This window comes from Myxocyprinus asiaticus, chromosome 30 (assembly GCF_019703515.2).
Source record: "Myxocyprinus asiaticus isolate MX2 ecotype Aquarium Trade chromosome 30, UBuf_Myxa_2, whole genome shotgun sequence".
Classification (NCBI taxonomy): Eukaryota; Metazoa; Chordata; class Actinopteri; order Cypriniformes; family Catostomidae; genus Myxocyprinus; species Myxocyprinus asiaticus.
Genome location: NC_059373.1, coordinates 5,662,988 through 5,681,743, shown reverse-complemented (window position 1 = coordinate 5,681,743; position 18,756 = coordinate 5,662,988). Strand labels below are relative to the sequence as shown.

General features: G+C 41.0%; 1 protein-coding gene across 2 annotated transcripts in view; it reads left to right on the top strand.

The window, feature by feature from the left end:
* The window catches only part of LOC127420981 (KH domain-containing, RNA-binding, signal transduction-associated protein 3-like), a 213,004-nt gene that overhangs the window by 126,597 nt on the left and 67,651 nt on the right, over positions 1-18,756 (top strand). For both annotated transcript variants that reach the window (XR_007893922.1, XM_051663653.1), the window contains exons 4-6: positions 4,323-4,469; positions 11,687-11,826; positions 14,613-14,790. Coding sequence is in view for 1 of the 2 variants with exons in the window: in XM_051663653.1 (XP_051519613.1) it covers positions 4,323-4,469; positions 11,687-11,826; positions 14,613-14,790 (465 nt within the window). In the remaining variant the exon portion in view is untranslated. The remainder of the gene's footprint in view (positions 1-4,322; positions 4,470-11,686; positions 11,827-14,612; positions 14,791-18,756) is intronic.

Below are 18,756 nucleotides of genomic sequence, written 5' to 3'. Positions count from 1 at the left end.
GCGATTTCTCAGGGCCAGCAAAGGCTTTTCTGCTGGCCTAACATGCCAAATAAATAAATATTTTTCCTCCTTTCATTCTCAATCACCTTTTTGCCTATGTATTTTTAATCGTTTTCCACTCTTAATTAATCTACAAACTATAGGAAACAGTATGTGTGAGCTAGGAATTAAATTAAACTGTCCTTATTCTACATCATTATTATGTAAGGAAATTTATAATGGAATTAGTCGCATTCGACAACAATAATAAGAAACATAAATCACAAATAACTAGATTATTTGTCTGAATAAAATTCTCCACCATTAAAATTGTAATACAACGTCTCGCTGTATCCGCTCACAATTTCTATTGTAAGGAATTAGCTTTAATAAGGGAATTATGATTAATTCAATTATTGGAGTAATATTGTTCTCATGGCTTATTGAAAATAATATCACACATATTTAGGTATAGCTTTGAAGCTAAACCTTTTAAAAACAGGGATGAGATTATTTATCAAAATATACCACAGTCAAATGATCTTTGAATACAGACAAACTTTATTGCTATTCTAAGCATAAAACTAATCTAACACATACAACATGAAACAGGTTGGTGAGTAGTGACAGAATGTAAAGTAAATGATCAATACAGAGAAAATGAACTTTATAGAGTCTGTTGACAATGCCTTAAGAACCATTTATCCTTCTTTGAGTCTAAACCGATTTGCAATCGCATTACCCAAAGTATTTAACTAATACACCAGCACTTTGAGCAAAAGTCTGGAGATGTACTTCCATGTCATTGCGTTTCCTTGCGTTGTATTTCCTTGTGTTGCTTGGTTCTTTGGCATTTGGAGAAAGTTTGTTCCGTCGATGTCTTGGACTCTGTTATGATCACGGATAGTTGTTGTCTGCATGGATGATGCTGGTGGGCTTTGAAGCGAGGCCTTCGACAAGGAGGACTCGCGACTCCCGTTGGGTGTGTGAACCGTAGAGCAGAGAGTGAGAGGCTTCCTCGGGACTTTGAGTCCCGAGTTTTCCTTGGACTCTACATGGCACGGAGGCTGTGGAGCTGAAGAGCAAGAGAGCCGAAGAAGAGAGGAGACCAAGAGACAGGACCAAGAGGGAGTTCTAAGAGGTAGTTCTAAGAGAGAATTTTTCCTTGGTAGGAAAGTTTTGAACTGAAATTGGCTGCACCCCAAAGGTGTCCTGAGCCAATCAGAAGTGGCTTTTCAGAGTCACATGGTAGACTGGTCTGTCCTTTTCAAAGTTGATTTACGATCCTTTGTGTGGAGGATTCTTACAAATTCCCTCTTAAAATATTGCATGTTTAATCATGAACTTTTATATCTTGAAAACGGTGCAAAATACATGACATTCATTGTCATCAACATTCTCTATGTAAACAAGCAAGCATTTACATATTAAATATGACATTCTTTCATGAATATTAAATGTGTAAGTAACAAAACATGAAAATCCCTGATTACAAATCATACTGGTTAATTCATTTCCAGTTAAATGTTAAAATATTACACATTATGAGAAACCTGATTGTCAGGGTATATTATCAGGTTAAGCCTTGAATAGTTATCATTCTTAGAAGAATGAGATGATTAATACAAGATTAATGATTATACTTACTGATTTGTTAATTAGAAGTGATTACAAATCACTACACATATTTTAAAAGGTACATCGGCTATAATAATTAATTTCACAAGGTGTTACTTGGCCATTTGGTCTTACAGAGGGTTTAAGTTTGTGGAACAAAAAGGGTCGCCTTAATTGGTCAGCTCTGTCATTACAAATCCTAGTTTGAGATTAAGCAGGCATGGGAGAGACGGTCTCCTTCATCGATTTAGGCACCATGGATTTGTTTTTATGACTCTCTAATGGCTCGGTGGGGGATCTCTCTGATCTGTGGAATGTGGTGTTGTGTTCATTTGATGGCTTCGTTCATGGATAATCCTACAAAACAAACAGAGAAAAATGAAAAGATTAGTCAGAATTTATTCTTTGATGCTTACAAGCAAAGTGTGACAACTGTTTCACAAATTGCATGCCCGAAGCCAAGTTGTTAGTCAAAGCAGTGTGTGAGTCTGAGCTCCACCCCCTCAGGCCTTCAGAATTTCCACAGAATCCCTCAACAGTGCAAATGAATGAGCAACTAAAGTCAGATTGTCAGATTCATCAGCCAGTCAGATTGATTTATTTGTTCTTGATGGGTGTGGTCTTTAATATATGTCCCAGTCGAGGCCTTCTAGCTGGCCTTGAGTGACACAATCATGCTTTAAGTGATGTACGTAATTCAAGAGCGAAAAGCACGAGATCTTGCTGACGAGTCGGCTGTCACTGCCACATCACCACTGAGAAAGAGATCCTTATGGATTTACAAACACGAGATGTTCTGCATGACCGTGCGATTGCTTAATTTATTAAACAGGAAAGGAGGACTGATTTTCCCTTCAAGTAAATTGGTAAGTGCTTTTTGCATTGTTATAGCAACATCAGGAGTTTTCGAAGTGTAAATTAGGCTGCCTGAGAATTCAGTGTCGGATCAAGTTTTGAAAAGTAGTGCTGCATTCCATTCAACTTGGAAAGTCGGATTTTACAATTTCCTACTAGGAAAAGTGCAATGGAATGCATCTTTAAGTCAGAATTACAACTTGTAGGCTCGTGCAGAAATTCTCAACTCTGATTTCACCGAGATGCAGGGGCATGATGTCACACAAACATGTCGACACTCAGGGAGATATACAAAGTAAGTGATAAACATTCATTTTATTAAGTAATATCAATAAATTAGTTTGTTTCCACATTACATGATATTAAAGCTTGTTTAACAACCTGAAGAAACAGGTGTATAAAACATTATATTCTCTTTTGATAATCATACACCTGAAGTACAAATGCTAGCGCTGCAGCATTGTTTATCAGTTGGGTTGCTAGGAGACATCTCTAATGAGAGTCAAACCCCTGCTAAGCAAACGGAAGCATTGCAGTTCCGAATATCGGGGAATGGAATGCATTTATGGTCGCAGATATCAAGTAGAAATATCCCACATCCAACTTGAATGGCACGCAGCATAACCGTGTACCCTGACGAAACGAAATTTATTGCAAGCAACATTTAAATCGCAAATATTATTAGATAGATTTTTCCAGGTATTATAGACCTCCCTGGTAGATTCAGATGAAAAAATATGATTTTTGAATGTCTGTTCGGGAGACTGTCTGTTCGGGAGACATTTCACAAAACAGTCATGCTGCAGTTAAAATTAGGCTTGCTTGAGCATTAAGTGTCGTTTCAAGTTCTGGCTTTTGTGCGTGGATGTGTTTTTAAAATGTCAATTGGTATTACTAGTTAGCTGCGACATAATGTATGATGCCCAAAGGCATAGGGTGTTTTATTCATTGTGAAACTGTGTTTTCTTAATGGCATGAATCACACAGAAGGCCTAGACTTTAAATGCATGGCCCACCACTGGTCAATAGCAGATGCATGTACTGTACCGATGAAGCACAAAGACTCAAACTGTCCATGCGTACTGTGCTGATGATGAAATTTGCATCACACGCACTGTGCACGAGAAGTAACAACTAAGGAAAACTTGGCCTTAAGATGTTTGTTGAGGCAAGCAGCATTATTAATATTGCTCATACTTACATATATATATATATATATATATATATATATATATATATATATATATATATATATATATATATATATATATATATATATATTTATCCCCTTTTCTCCCCAATTTGGAATGCCCAATTCCCACTACTTACTAGGTCCTCGTGGTGGAGTGGTTACTCACCTCAGTCCGGGTGGCGGAGGACAAGTCTCAGTTGCCTCTGCTTCTGAGACAGTCAATCTGCGAATCTTATCACGTGGCTCATTGTGTATGACACCGCGGAGACTCACAGCATGTAGAGGCTCATGCTACTCTCCGTGATCCACACACAACTTACCACGCACCCCATTGAGAGTGAGAACCACTTAATTGTGACCCCGAGGAGGTTACCCCATGTGACTCTACCCTCCCTAGCAACCGGGCCAATTTGGTTGCTTAGGAGACCTGGCTGGAGTCACTCAGCACACCCTGGATTCAAACTCGTGACTCCAGGGGTGGTAGTCAGTATCAATACTCGCTGAACTACCCAGGATCCCCATACTTACATATTTAAACAAACCCTAATCCTAAGTATTAAACTTTGACACACAAGTTAATGATACTTAACATTTTGTGGCTTGTTGAGGAGAGGATTTAATTTGTCGCAAATTAAGTCATGCTGCATTTCCTTTTCTTTCGTATGTTTTACGGTAACAGGAAGAAGAACTTCGGAAGAGTGGGGAAGCAAAGTATAATCACCTTAATGAAGATCTTCACGTGCTGATTGAGGTGTTTGCTCCACCCGCAGAGGCATATGCAAGAATGGGACATGCTCTGGAGGAGATCAAGAAATTCCTTATTCCGGTACGTCTACACTGGAAAAAAAATATTTCTTACTCTGAATTTTTGTCTTGTTTTCTGGTAAAAATATCTAAACATCCTTAAAATAATATATATTAACTTGAGAATGTCTTATCTGATTTCCGTGAGAACGCCAATTCTAAGCGCAATTATTGTCCAAGCCCAAAGCACAAGTGGCATGGTTGGGAGTGTTTGAGCTATCTGTGGGTGTATGTGTGCAAACTGTGGGTGTACTGTATGTTAATTAAGTGCCGTAAAGCGCAGTTTGCTATTTTCCTGAGAAATGGGTCATTGCACTTAGAAGTTTTAGAAACTCATCTGTTTTCAGCGCAAAGTCTGAATTCAGTTCTACATTTGCAGTTTGGAGATTCCACCAGCAGGTGGTAATAAAGTTCATGTTCAAACTCTGAAAATATTGAGGAACATTAAATTATGTCCCTGCCAATCACTGTTGTAGCCGTTTTATGAAACAAAACTTTATGAGATTTGAGTTAAACTTTCTAAAGGTCATGGTTTATTTTTCAAGTATTATTATCATTATTTGTGTAATGTTTATATTAACAATGTATTTATTATCTAATTTGTATTAGTAATTTTCTACCTGTTGTCGTAGAGTGATTTATAAGTTTCTGCAAAAGGGGCCGGTGAAAGAATTTGGAGAGGGTAAAATGATTGGATATGGGGAGGTCATTACATATGTTTTTTTTTTTTTTTTTTTTGACCACTTGGTTATTTTGATTATATTTTCTTATGCTCTTAAAAAATAGGGCCCTGTGTCTTGTTTTCAGTGAAATCTCTCCAAAATTAAGATTAAAGATTAAATTAATGAGATTTTTGCTTAAAGCAAGAAAATTGTAGTAAGAAAAATAAGCTTGTTTTTCCTTTTGTATTAAGTTTATTTTACATATCCCATCTTATATTTAGCAAATACCTTATAAAATTTGATAAGATTGATCTGAAAACAAGAATTAATATCTTATGTCATTTTGCTTCTCAAGTCTTGTTTTTGAGGGTATTTGGATACTTTTACTGAACAAACAAGACAAAACACTGTGTAAGAAGAGGATGCTGGTTTTTAATAATAATAATAAGTTTAATTTATATAGTGCCTTTCCAGAGCTCAAGGACACTTTACAATAGTAAAACAATAATACAAAAACAAAGAACAGTTACAAAAAGTGTTCACAGTTCAGATAGCACAGTCATTGAGAGTGATTACATAATGCATTAAGATAAATAACACTGAGAAAACATACAAGTATTAAGTTGAGATTTAAACTCAGGATAGAAGAGATGCTGCGAAGTGTCAGGGGGAGAGAATTCCATATATTGGGTGCTACTACACTGAATGACCTGCCACCCATTGTTGAGATGCAAGATCTAGGGACAGAAAGGACTCCTGACCCAGAAGACCTAAGCGAGCAGATTGGGCTGTAGGGGAGAAGCAATTCACTAAGATAGTGAGGTGCCAGACCATGAAGTGATTTAAATGTAAGCAGGATTAGTTTATATTTGATGCAAAACAAAACTGGTAACCAGTGAAGTTCAAACAGGAATGGAGTAATATGAGCTGAGCGCTTGGTATGTGTAAGAATTCTAGCAGCAGAATTTTGAATATATTGCAACCTAGCAATAGAGTTAGCAGGTAAACCAATGACGAGGGCATTGCAATAGTCAAGACGTGAGGATATAAATGCATGAACCAGTGTTTCGGCGTCTTTGAGACTGATAAAGGGATGAAGGCGAGCAATGCGGCGAAGGTGAAAGAAGGCAATTTTAGATACAGATTTAATATGAGCTTCAAAAGTGAGGGAGGGATCAAAGATGATACCTACATTTTTTACAGTATTGGACGGTTTGATGAAAGTGCCATCAATATCACAACCAAAGTCATAAGGAATTTTTTTCATAAGTGTTGGTGTTCCAATAATAATGATCTCAGTTTTATCCATGTTAAATTTTAGGAAGTTGGAGTTAAGCCATTTTTTTATTTCATTTACACATGTTGATAGTGGACCGGTCTGGAGAGTGGAGGCAGATCTACAAGCTGTACATATTTGAAAGTTGTCAGCATAACAGTGGTAACTGAAACCGTGGCGGCGAATGAGTTGACCCAAAGGCAGTATATACAATATATAATGAATAGTAGAGGTCCAAGAACTGATCCCTGAGGGACACCTAATTTCAGGGAAACAGTAGGTGACTGATAATTTTGCATTGAAATGTAAAACTGTCTATCCGTGAGGTATGAAGAAAGCCAGGAGAGAGCACCAGTGACACCAACATCCGAGAGGCAGGAGAGAAGTAATTAATGGCAAACAGTATCAAAATCAGAGCTAAGATCAAGTAATAGAAGAATGGAGAGAGAACCAGAGTCACCAGTGTGTTGTAGGTCATTGACGACCTTTACAAGGGCAGGTTCAGTACTGTGAAATGGGTGAAAGCCAGACTGAAATGGGTCAAAAAGATCATTTTGAACAAGGAAAGATTGTAACTGGAAGGCAACAACTCTTTCCAGTATTTTTTTAAATGAATGGTAAGTTAGAGATAGGGTGAAAATTAGAAAGAACAGTAGGGTCCAAGTTAGGTTTTTTAAGTACTGGAGTGAAGAGAGAAGCAGAAGCTAGAGATCTGTTTATGAAATGTGAGATAGGTTTGGAGATGACATAATGACAGAGTTTGAGGAGGGATGTTGGAGCAGGATCAAGTCGGCAAGTTGAAGAATTGGACTTCAGTATTAAGTCACTGATAGAGGAGGGATTTGTAGGAGTAAAACTAGACAAATATTGACAAGAGTGATCTGGCATAAAACTAAAATCTGAAGCCTCATCTATAAAGCACTGGCGGACAGCATTCAACTTTTCTTGCAAATAATTCAGGAAAGAACAACAAAGCTCATCAGATGCATGGACATCATGAGCTGGAGGTTGGGTGAGCTTATTTATCGTGTCAAACAAAACCTTGGGCCTATTGCTTGCTTTATTTATAATTGATAATAGTAGAGACATAGACCATGCAGAGCAATTTTGTATGCGTTGAGGTGTTCAATGAGAGCTAGATGGTGAACGTCCAGGTTACTTTCGTAACCTCCGTTCCCTGATGGAGGGAACAAGACATTGTGTCGATGTAGTGACACTAGGGGTCACTCTTGGGAGCCCCAAACACCTCTGCTTTTTGAAAAAAGGCCAACGGGAATTGGCAAGTGGAATTTGCATGCCACTCCCCCGGACATACAGGTATAAAAGGAGCTGGTATGCAGCCACTCATTCAGGTTTTGTGCTGAGGAGCCGAGACAAGGTCCCGGCCAATTCAGCGGGTAGTTCAGTGTTGTGGCAAGTGGGACACAATGTCTCGTTCCCTCCATCAGGGAACGTAGGTTATGAAAGTAACGCAGCCGCGGGCCAGTCCAGGAGCTGGCGGCTGTGTATCCGTGGCATACAGTGCCACAGCCCGTCTTGGAGGCATCCGTTGTAACCATGATGTGCCTGGAGACCTGCTCTAGGGGAACCACTGCCCGTAGAAATGCAAGGTCAGTCGAAGGGCTGGAGAGGCAGTGACAGATCGGCATGACAACCACGCGATGTGTCCCGCGGCACCATGCCCATCTCGGGACTCGAGTCTGAAGCCAGTGCTGAAGCAGTCTCATATGCATCAACCCGAGCAGTGTGGCCACCGCTGAGGACGCCATATACCCCAGAAGCCTCTGAAAAATTTTCAGTGGATCCGCTGTCTTCTGTCTGAACGCCTTCAGATAGTTCAGCACCAACTGTGTGTGCTTGTTCGAGATGCCCAGAGAGCGAGGTCGGTCGCCAAGCGCAGTTCCTGCATCAATCATGGGTCAGAACTACCCTCGTGCGGCTCTTTTAGCACCTTGGCTTGGTGTACCTGCATGAGAGCCATGGCGTGCAGGGTGGAGGCGGCTTATCCAGCGGCACCATAGGCCTTAGCTGTCAAAGACAACGTAAACATACAGGCCCTGGATGGGTGCTTCGGGTGCCCACGCCAGGTGGCACCGCGAACGCCTTATCCACCTGGTCCACCATCGAGGGTAGTGGGAGCAAGGGAGCTGAAAGATCGGGATCGGGTAGTAAAAGGTGCCCCCCCCCCGATCTTGTCAGCTCCTCGTGCACTTCCGGGAAGAAAGGACCAGGGTGGGGCGGAGCTGTGAGCGGCGCTCTGGGCCCAGGAACCAATCATCGAGCCGTGAGGGTTCAGGGGAGAATGGAGGGTTCCACTCTAGCCCGACGCTCGCGGCTGCCCGGGAAAGCATGTCCATCATCTCCACGTCGGCCTGAGACTGGGCGACCACACCCAAAGGAGGAAGCCCAGCCAAAGCCTCCACGTCAGACTGGACGAGCCCGCTCTCCGATACTGCGCTCGATAACTCATCGTCTTCCCGGGCCCCGAATAAGAGGTTGAACTCGCCCTGAGACAAGCCGGCAGTCTCAGAGCCCGACCGGGGCAAGTGAGCGTGCTGAGGAATGGGAGGTCCGTGGGGGGTTACCCGGTGGAGATCCTCCCACTGAAGTCCCCAAATCACCCCCAGTGCTAACCGACGTGGCCTCATACCCATAGGTAGAAGGACCAAGGCGGGGAGCTGCTGGGGTGGCTTTCTTTCTTATGAAGGCAAGCCACGACCGCAATGTTGCCATGGTCATGTTCTCGCAATGAGGACAAGACCCATACGCGAACGATGTCTCCGCGTGGGCAGCGCCCAGACATGTAAGACAGCGATCGTGGCTGTCAGAAGCCAAGAGATAACGACGCAAGCAGGAATAACACACAAACGGAAAGGCATTTTAAAAAATACTTTCCGTGTGTGCCGCTCTTTTATGAAAATATACTCTTTTAGAATATACTCTTTGTTTTGCTCTGCCGAAGCACCCAGGGGCGTTCTCTGCACTCCATGTGTGCAGAGGGGGAGAAGCCGCTGAAATGCGCCGTAAATCCAGCAGTCCACGGAAGGGAGAATTGAATTCAGTGCACTGAATGCAAACGCTCGGTTCCGAAGAGAAAATCTGAATGAGTGGTTGCATACCAGCTCCTTTTATACCCGTATGTCTGGGGGAGTGGCATGCAAATTCCACTCGCCAATTCCCATTGCCGTGTTTGGGGCTCCCAAGAGTGACCCCTAGTGTCACTACATCGACACAACGTCGAGTGAGTGACAGATAGGGAACAGTAAGACCTGTTTTCCTGTAAAGACTCTCAAGCTGTCTACCAGTGACTTTTAAGGCCCAGATCTCAGTTGTATACTAGGGGGAATTGTGGGAGGAGGGAACAGACCTAGTCTTAATAGGAACATGCTCATGCAAAATTTCTGAAATAACAGAGTGGTACTTAGAAAGTATCAATAAAGGACAGGAGACATCAAAGACATCATAAATTGCAGAGGAAGCTATGGAAGCAGAAAATAATGTGACATCAACAGATTTAAGGTCACGATAGGATATCATTTTGTTATTGCATTTTTTCTGAGCAGGTAAACTAAAACCAAATTCAATAAACTTATGATCAGAGATGCCAGTGTCAAAAGGAGACACAGAAGCAATATCAAACCCAAATGTACAAGAATATGACCATGAGTATGAATAGAAAAAGACACCTGTTGAGTCAAATTAAAACAAAAACAGACAACAGTTGAGATGACTTTGAACAAACTTTATCTACATTAATATTAAAGTCACCAAGCAAGAGGGCACGAGATGACGAAGCACAGGCAAGAGTCAACAGTTCACTGAGTTCGGAAAAAAAGTCAGATTGAGACTTAGGAGGATGATATAGTAGAGTAATTGTGAGAGGACAGTGAGAATCAGCCTTCAATACCATATATTCAAATGTATTTGTGTTGTGGAAATCAAGTTGGGTGAGATACAAATCATTTCGACAGATGACAGCAAGGCCACCCCCCTTGCCATGTAGCTGTGGTCTGGACAGGTGTTTATATCCATCTGGTGTAAGAAGGTTCAGCTGCAAATAATCATTGGTTACTTGCCAGGTTTCAACGAGTAGTAACATATCAAAGTTATTGTCAGTGATTATTTCAGTGAGGTAAGAGGCTTTATCAGAGATGGAATGACAGTGCAGAAGAGCAAAGTAACGACATGAAACATCAGGGTTGATCGACGAATTATGGTGCTGGTCATCGCTGTTAAGATACAGTATATCAATGATCGGCGTGTTCTGCAGTCAGTAGAAGGGAGCTTAGACTTAGATGGAGCCCTGTTGTTAGACCAGATGCATGGGATAGCAGCAGGCATTGAACAGTGAATGTTCAGGGATCTTCTGGTTGAGCGGTGTATATATCGTGGACGACGTGCAATTCCAAGCCTCTGACAGTACTCATATGTTGCAGAATCAAGGCGCAGATGGCAATTTAAAGCCCTGAGTTGAGATGGTGAGTATCCAATTTCCATTTCGATTTTGTCAACAAAAGTGAAGCAAAATAAAAACAGAATGAGCGCTAATGCCTGAGGCATATTTACGCTGATAGATATAATGCGGGCCACCAGCGATACCACGTTAGCCAGAGCTCCAACCATCACATCACCAATATACAGCTCACCAAAAGGAAGGAAACCCATCCAAACAGTAAACAGTAAACAATCAGCACAACTGACACAGAGAGCGTTATCTCACCCATCAGCTGAGATGAAAGCGGTGGCAGACAAAGCAGGGAGAGAGCTCGCAGCAGGCCGATGGCCGAACAAGCATCAGACAGCACAAATTTGGAACATCAAAATATCAGGATCCAAGAGAGTCCAAAACAGAAAACGTTGGGGAATAAAAAAACGAAATAATCAAAACAAGGCACAAACAAAAACAGACAGAACAAACGACAGTCCAGGTGCGAAGCGGCAGCCAAACACGCACAGCGTTCTTGCCCCGGATGTAAGATGTCATGGTTTTTGCACTGATATATGTGTAAAAGTGACCAAACAGTTTAGTAAATTCATCCCTTTGTGTGTGTGTGTGTGTGTGTGTGTGTGTGTGTGTGTGTGTGTATGTGTTGATATTGACTTTATGATTACATTGTAAAATCTCATAGTCTCATCTGTTATGCTAATGAAAAGCTGGTTTAAATACTATTATTTATATTTACAACATTTCCTAGAGGAAAAACACATGTTATATATTATTATTCCCCTTAAAAAACAAGTGGACTATTATAGCGCTTTAAACCTCATTAACTATCTGGTGTGTGTATATGTGTGGTACAGGACTACAATGATGAGATCAGACAGGCTCAGCTACAGGAGCTGACATATCTGAACGGCGGCTCAGAGGATGCGAAAGTTCCAGCAGCTAGAGGAAAAACCAGCACACGAGCCAGAGGAACACCAGCACCAGGAACTCTCAGGTATGTCTGAATGTCAGGTGTGATTGTAATAAAATCTGTTTAAAGTGAAAAAAAAATATGTTGTAGAAAGAATCGGTTGAAATCTAATGTGATTTGCTGGCCTTTCCTGGTCTCCCAGCCTGATCACAGGCTGGTATTTTTCACTGGTTTTAGATGGGTTTTGGGCACTTGTCAGGAGGAGGCAGACCCAGCCCTGTCGTTGTTTTGTCTGGTGCGCACTTTACGCATCTATTTGGATCGCACGCAGAGCTTTAGAGTCTCTGAGCAGCTCTTTGTCTGCTTTGGTGCACAGCGGAAAGGAAGCGCTGTCTACAAGCAGAGGATCGCCCACTGGCTCATTGATGCCATAACTATGGCATATCTCGCCCAAAACATGCCGCCCCCGGTAGGGCTACGAGCCCATTCTACCCGTGGTGTAGCGGCTTCTTGGGCCCTGGCCAGGGGTGCCTCTCTAACAGATATTTGCAGAGCAGCGGCCTGGGCAACACCCAACACCTTTGCAAGGTTCTACAACCTCCGGGTGGAACCAGTTTCGTCCCAGGTAGTGGCACGCAACACAAGCGGATAAGCCTGGGATAGCCGGCTGGGTGTATCGCTTGCACATAGCACCTTCCACCTCCTTTTGAGCTGAAGATGTGCGCTGTTAATTCCCAGTAGTGTTCACAAAAGTTGTTCCCTGGTTGACTTCCTCCGAGCCCTGTGGCAGTCGAGTTTTCGGAGAGACTCACTGCCGGCCCAGTACATGCGCTAACTAAGAGCCCGGTTCTGGGGTAGGTGCTCCGCATGTGGCGGTTCCCTGTAAGGCTAACCCCATGCGATCTATATCTTCCGCTAATTCATTTCCCTGCTGGCAAACTGCGTCTTCCTTGGGCAGAGCCCCTCTGCCCCAGTCTCCATGTTGTAGTAACTCCTCCCCCATTGGGCAGGATCTAACTTGAAGGCTCTCCACATGGTTGGAAAGACCATGTGATGTATTCTTCCACTTAAATATCCCCCCCTCTCTTGGGGCGAGGTGTGGTCTCCGCGGTGTCCTCCCCTTGGGAGGGACACCCCCCGACTAGACCTGGCGGCCCAGTCGGATAATCCCCCTTCTTTTTAGGGAGTGGAAAAAGAGAAGGGGAAAGAGGCCACGACTGGGTTAAGCCTGTCTCTATCTCTGGGTAGTCGACTTGTCCCCAAAAAGGGCCGTTCGACACTCATAACTGTGTTGGGGGAGGTTACGTGTCGACCTGGTGTGCTGGCTATGAGGCACACAGCAAGTCTGCCCACCACACACCGCCAGTTCACGTAACACAGTTCAGCCTTGTGGCGTTTTGTATAGGGACCCCTAGTGTCACTACATCGACACCAACGTCGAGTGAGTGACAGATAGGGAACGTCATGGTTACTGGTGTAACCTCCATTCCCTGATGGAGGGAACGAGACATTGGTCCCTCCTGCCACAACGCTGAACTACCCGCTGAAATGGCCAAACCTTATATCGGCTCCTCAGCGTAAAACCTGAATGAGTGGTTGCATACCAGCTCCTTTTATACCCGTATGTTCGGGGGAGTGGCATGCAAATACCACTCGCCAATTTTCATTGGCCTTTTATCAAAGACCAGAGGTGTCTTGGGCTCCCAAGAGTGACCCCTAGTGTCACTACATCGACACCAACGTCTCGTTCCCTCCATCAGGGAACGGAGGTTACACCAGTAACTATGACATTTTCTTCTGGCTTCAGAAGACTTGAAATATAGCACAGAAGTGGAATGGACTACTTTTATAGAGCACTTTTAGTGATTTATTTGTTCTTTTTCGACCTTGACAGACATAATGTATGAACTGCTGTTGTATGTGAAGAGCTGCATAAAGATTCCTTAAAAATTCCTCCTTTTTTGTGACTCAAAATAAAAATAAATAAATAATAACACACTGATTAGTTAATTATATATATATATATATACACATTAGCACATGAACTTCTAAAATAGAAGCAGCGGGAAAACATGTTTAGTTAAACAAGACAAAATAACTTATTAATTTCTCTTTTTATTGTTTTCTCTTTGACAATTAATGAGAAAAGTATTTTAAACTCCACTGAGAGTTTAATGTGGTATAACTGGCAGACTTACACATGGACTGACGCTAATGTCATTTTCTCAAATCCATCTCATTTCCGTTCAAGTGAGGAGAAAAATTCAATCAAACTGTCAAAATAAATTTCCATTAGAAGAAAGAGACATAATCAGCAATAAACTGTTATTTAGTAAATGAAAGCCAGAAACTAGACAAGTTTGAATGCTAGTAAAACTCTTTCGGGTTGGGGGAAAGGGCTTCTGAATTGACATTGATGTCAAGCTTCCACACAATAAATAATATACAACAACCTTACCTCAATATTGTGATTTACAATATGTATTTATTTATTTTATGTCAGTTGCACATTTATCTATGAGATTTTAATTTTGAATACTGAATGTATGGTGTGGTCCCAAAATTTGAGACTAGATTGAAAATCTTTTTTTTTTTTTTATTAAAACTTTGGAATAAACATTTAAGAATTTTTAAATATTTAAAACAAAGAAAAGTTGTGAAATAAAAACTATTAAAGATCCTTCCCTACTATTAATTCACTAATCACATCTAAACAAATTAAACAAACAAACAAAAAAAAAAAAACATCTGTGATCCAGCTGAAAACTGTGCTATTCCTATAATATTCCACATATCGCAATATCATACACATAATAAATAGTATTTACATAAAATTTGCAAACACATGAGGTAATGTGTTTGTTGTGCAGGTGTCGAGGGGGCGTTCCTCCCCCTCAGGCTGCGGTTCCACGGGGTGTGGTGCCCAGAGGAGCTCCTCCCAGCAGGGTTCCATCTACCAGAGGAAGGGGTGTTCCCTCGCAGAGAGCAAGAGCTACAGCTGGCTACAGACCTCCCCCTCCGATCATACAGGACACCTACGGTGAATATGTAAGTAATTGTTATACTACAGGCATGTTGATGCACCTATTGGCCAACAGAGGTGCCGTTTTTGTTTCAAGACTTTTTCGTTACAAGTTTGTAAATGCTTTTTGGGCTAATAAAAGTCTATATGATTTTTGGCCATTTTGAATGTCAGATACAGAAAAACCTAAAGCCTGATGAGTTAGAAAAGACAAAGCACACTAAGTCAGAACAGTATGGAGGTCTGTACCAAGTTTGGTGGATGTAGCTTGAAAGCTGTTGGAGGAGTTAGTGTTAGAAGTTTTGGTCCTGAACCATATCTGTAGAATAACAGCCAACATAATAACTGAGCTACTCTGTTAGATCAGTTAGTCATTTTCTCCTCTGCCCTGACAGCAAGAGTGATCCATTATATATGTATATAATTACCAATATTTTATTGTCACCATTTCTCATATCAATAAATTATTTAAACAACTCAATAGCCCACAGAGACACTTACAGACACCAGTTTTTCCCAACACTGATCTCATTTGTCAGTTGTAACGGAACGATACATGGTTCTTAGACATCCTAAATCATCTATCTGCTTCATCTGCTTCTGTTTTTGTTTGCGATTATGTGGAAAATTGTTTTATTTGCTCTGACACTGTTATAGATTTCCTCTGCTCTGAGTTTTAATTTATCAGAGTCACTTCAAACAATTTTACTCATTTTATGGAGCTTATTTGAATGTTTGCCAGCTGCTCTCGATGCTGCACGTCTCAGAGGTCTTCTGGCTCGTATGTGGCATATTTCACAGATGGTGGGGGCCGAGAGGTGGGTGCAGTTGGCACAGTGCCCTGCAGTGCCCATATCTAACCATATCTGACAGGTTTATTTAGGGGTCGCCATTCGAATGCGCTTTGGTCAGAGGAAACGACTCTGTCGCCAGCTGTTGCCCATGATTGCGACAGTCTCGGAACACGTGTCAGTGCAGGAATCTGAAACACTGGAAAGATCTCTACATCTGTGTGATGATAAATCTAGAGCTGTCATGATGAATCAGTGCTGAGATGGTGCTTACTCCCCATTGAAGTTGGGAGACAAGGGATCTTCTAATTAACCTGAGAGCCAGTTGAGTTTTTCTTACATATTAATCAAGAGAGAATCAATAAGAGATCAACAAATCATCATGAGAGATCATATTCTAAATAAGAAAAATAAATAAATAAATGAATAAATAAATCCTTTACGCTTTTTTCTCTCCTGAAAAAAAAAAAAAAAAAAAAAAAAGAGGATGTAATGTGTGAACTGTCCATGGTAGTTTCATTATAAAATAATTGTGAAAGCACAAGGTTTTAGAAACAATATGTTGGTGTTGGTTTAAAGTAGGGATGTGCCTATTCCATTTTATTGAGAACGAGTACAAGTACCGATACAAAAATAACTCCAATGTTGGATTTTACATTTTAGTTATTTTTGTCAAATAAAGTGTGCATAACAGAGCATCACAGATCTGAGATATTGCTTAAATATAATAAAATTACTATTTATTTATAATTATTATCATTATTTGTATTATTACAGTAAATATTACATAACTATACAGTAGTGGTCTATTTCTGTCATATTTCTTTCCTTTAATTAAATTAAGCTTTTATATTGGCAGAGCTTTTATTTGGAAGTGTTTCTGTGTTGTTAGGACCAAGGAGTTCTGACTTTATGATGGTAGCTTCCCGCTCTGGAAAAGCCAGTTGCTACGTGACTGAAAGTGATTATTAAACTGCAAAAAGCTGCTATTTAATTAAATAAATATGTAGTCTGTATGTTCCTTGCTTTAAAAAGTTAATTAGCGCTGTCATTTGCTACAGAATGTGCGATGCTCATGATGGTGTTTTCCATTTATGAGCCAAGGATCTCTAAGAAGGTATGAGCACTTTGTTAGCACAAAAAGTGCTCATATATAGTATATAGTTAGCACATGCAAACTATATATTTGTCTAATTAAATCGCAGCTTTTGCTGTTAAATAATCTCACTAGGACATGACATGACTTTAATTTGTGCGCTGAATGTTTTATGTAATAACATTCACATGTCAAATGGTGTCCTTTTTTGGTATCAGAACATTTTTACGAGCATGAGTACAAGTACATGAGCGCTGTATCGGACCCGATTCCGATACCGGTATCGGGACATCCCTAGTTTAAAGATATCCTGAATGTTAAAGTCTTTAAAACAGACAGACAGACAGATAGATAGATAGATAGATAGATAGATAGATAGATAGATAGATCTGGGTTCACAGGAATCAACTAGGGCTGGGCAATATGGGAAGATGAAATTGGATATTGAAGATATCTTACAAAATCCCGATGCCGACTGCAACACTCAATTGACAGACGATGATCGACAATATCGGGAAATAGCAAAACCATGGATATGGGAAGTCAACAAATATATTAAACAGTAGCCCAGGGTGTGAAACTGGCACCCGCCACCCGCCAAATGCGACGAGGCTGAATTCAGTTAGCAAGCTCCTCGTCCAAATGTATTTCATGCGCGGGTAATTTTGCTCATATACCCGCAAAAGGTGGGTGACCTGTAAGACGTCTTGAAGTGACACATGACAAGAAATGCTGTTAGTCACAAAGACACGCGCATGAAGAAACACTTTATTATATTTTTAAGAACAGACAATAGAAAAGTGGTCAATGCTTGTGTCTGATTCGCTGTTTGTTCAGAGGCGTGCAGCACAACGAGCCTGTCTTGTGGAACACACGCATGTAGGTGTGCAGCACGAGCCTGTCTTGTGGAACATGCGCATGTAAAGAAATATCACTCTTTTTTCTCAGTTTCATTCATCTGAAAACTGTTTGCAAGGATAATGTAATTTATGAGAATGCTGCAAATTATCTCCAATCATCTTAAGGGGTGCTGTGAGTCTAGTTCGCTTTATTTCCATGGACCAGTTCGCTGTTAACGTGCACTGTGAACGCAACTCTGCAGGTTCAGTAATATATATCTTTGTATTGAAGAAACAAAGACGCAAGTAATTAAGTCATAAAATAATACAAGACACGTTCACCTTGAACCTAAAGCTCTGTTTTATTTTCTTTAGGCAGCATTAACTGTAGGCTATTACTGAAACGCAATACAAACACAAATTCGATAAGAACACACATTTGGCAACATTATTTTGGGAACACATGGGAATTTATTAGGCTTTATTATTATGATTATTATTATCTTGACATATATAATTGTCTTTTTCATGTGAAATGCCCACAGATAGGCACCAAAATTGAGTTGTAAAGCAGGATTTTTATTTTATTTTTTTTAGCTGTAATGCCTAATATATTAGCTCTACCCCCCAACCCAAACCCTTAAGCCTAACCATCAGTGGAGTAAAAATGTAATCTTAGAAGGAAAATGCAACCTCCGAATTGCGCTTGTCACTGAATATGCAAACACAATTACTTCCTGTCTTCAACAAGGGTCGAGAACGCGCTTCCAGTCACGCCACAGGGGAAGGTAAACACATTTGAACCGATGCAAAAATGCCTGATGGGAGACCAGCACTTTACATTCCTCAGAACTCCCCCGTCAAACAATTACCCTAAAAAAATGTATGTCTCATATCAAACCACAGCATGATTAATATGTCTGACCCAAAGTCTGGATCTGACAGCCAGTCAATCAGATTACTTCTTAATCAAACTCTGGGAATTAGTTAAACTGATGTTAGGATGAATAGTCTCTTATGTAATTTGATAACAGCTTGATCAGATTACCGCAAATCAATAAGGCAAAATACATTTTAAAGGCACCAAATCTGATTCTGGGCATGCTTGGGGGCTTGGGGGGTGTCTGGTCACCCTTGTGCCAGTCATTGATGCACAGTAATTACATCTGAACATAATTTTAGTTGTTTGGCTCTCTATTGGTACCCGAGTCATTCGCTGTGTAGGGTTGTAATATTACCATTATGCCATATAATATGTCAGTCTAT